Raw genomic sequence first — 1,576 nt, forward strand, 5'->3', positions numbered from 1 at the left:
CATTTTTGTATAGATTGTAAATTTTCACAAATAAACGACATTTAAAAAAAAAAAAAGTGTGCCCTATACAAAAAGTCACGAGGGAAGCAAGCTGGTATGCTGCACCCAATCAGTCCAGGTAACCGTCCGTTCGAGACAATAAATATTGATCATCTAGGACCATTCCCGAAGAGTACCAAAGGAAATGCGTACATTCTGGTATTGGTTGACAATCTAACTAAATTTGTTAAGCTGTATGCGTCTAAGACAGTACAGTCCACTGTAGTTGTAAATCAACTGAAGGTTAGGTCAAATTCTAAAAGCTGGTTTTCAAATGTTTTCAAATTATTTTCAAAATATTGGTGGAGGTTTGGAGTCGATCGTACAACATGGGGGGGCTGCGTGAACTTGGCCCCCCCAACTCAAAAAAGCTTCTTGTGGTGAAAATAATAGTTTTCAAATTCTGAAACATGGTTTTCAAATATTTTCAAATTATTTTCAAAATAATGGCGGAGGTTTGGAGTAAATTGGAGAATGTGGGGGGGCCAACTTCACACCCGTACGGGATCCAGCACCACCCAGTAGCTGTACGACACCCACGTGCCAACGGGCAAGTAGAGCGAGCTAACTCCACTATGCTAGCAGCAATATCGACTAGAATTAAAACCGAAGCAACCTGGGATAAACAGCTGGCTGAACTAGAGTTGGTGCTGAACACTTCAATAAACCAGACTATTGGAGTTAGGCCCTTTTATGCATTATATGGATTTGATGCAGTGATTCGAGATGGCCTACTGGACACACTCACTACATTAACCCCCGCATACCAACAACCGGCAGAAATTCAGCAACAGATACGCCAAAACATAGCAGAAAAGCAGGCCCAGTGGAAGGCTTGGCATGATCAACACCGAAAAAACCAAATCTAAAGTATAGGGGACATTGTCTATCTACGACGTCCCCGGGTGTCCATCGGTACCTCAACAAAGTTGCAGGCCAAGTATCGAGGACCCATGATTGTGACTGCTGTATGTGCCGGTGACACCTATAAGATTGCAGACTTACACCTTGAGGGAAAACAATTATATGCTACTACAGCACACATTAGTGCCCTGAAGCGCTTCGCTTTGGACTAGGGAGATGACAGTGAGACAGATAATCCGATCAAGAGGGGCAAGATAGTGACGGTACGGAAAAGCCAAGGTTTATAGATAATAGAGGTTGCCTCATTATCATGTAAACATTTTAGACTCCCCGCAGCGTCTATCGTGACCGTGACGTCACCCGTCGTACACATTTTGAGACGGCACATTGATTATGACGAGTTATTTGCAGTTTGTTCTCTATATTATTACAAAATTATTACTATAAATTAGGAATGTGTTATAACTTATAAATTATAATATATACAAGTCCTTATATAGTATAGAGTTTAAACACTAATTTGAATAAATAGAGGTCTTGCATTTAATATTATAGTTCGTCAACTTTCATACATTTTTTTACAAAACTGATCGTAAAATTCCTTATTTATTATGAATGAAAGATATTATCATTCGTATTTTCTGTGAGGTGTTGGTGAATGAACGATTATAAG

The 1,576-nt window shown here is 39.7% G+C and overlaps 1 protein-coding gene across 1 annotated transcript; it reads left to right on the forward strand.

The window, feature by feature from the left end:
• The first annotated feature begins 485 nt into the window (after nucleotides 1-485).
• On the forward strand, nucleotides 486-908 carry LOC103309335. Its single transcript, XM_008184529.1, has one exon. It carries the CDS (start codon nucleotides 486-488, stop codon nucleotides 906-908), a length of 423 nt encoding a protein of 140 aa, XP_008182751.1.
• Nucleotides 909-1,576: the final 668 nt, after the last annotated feature.

Source organism: Acyrthosiphon pisum, unplaced genomic scaffold (assembly GCF_005508785.2).
Source record: "Acyrthosiphon pisum isolate AL4f unplaced genomic scaffold, pea_aphid_22Mar2018_4r6ur Scaffold_20721;HRSCAF=21931, whole genome shotgun sequence".
Taxonomy (NCBI): Eukaryota; Metazoa; Arthropoda; class Insecta; order Hemiptera; family Aphididae; genus Acyrthosiphon; species Acyrthosiphon pisum.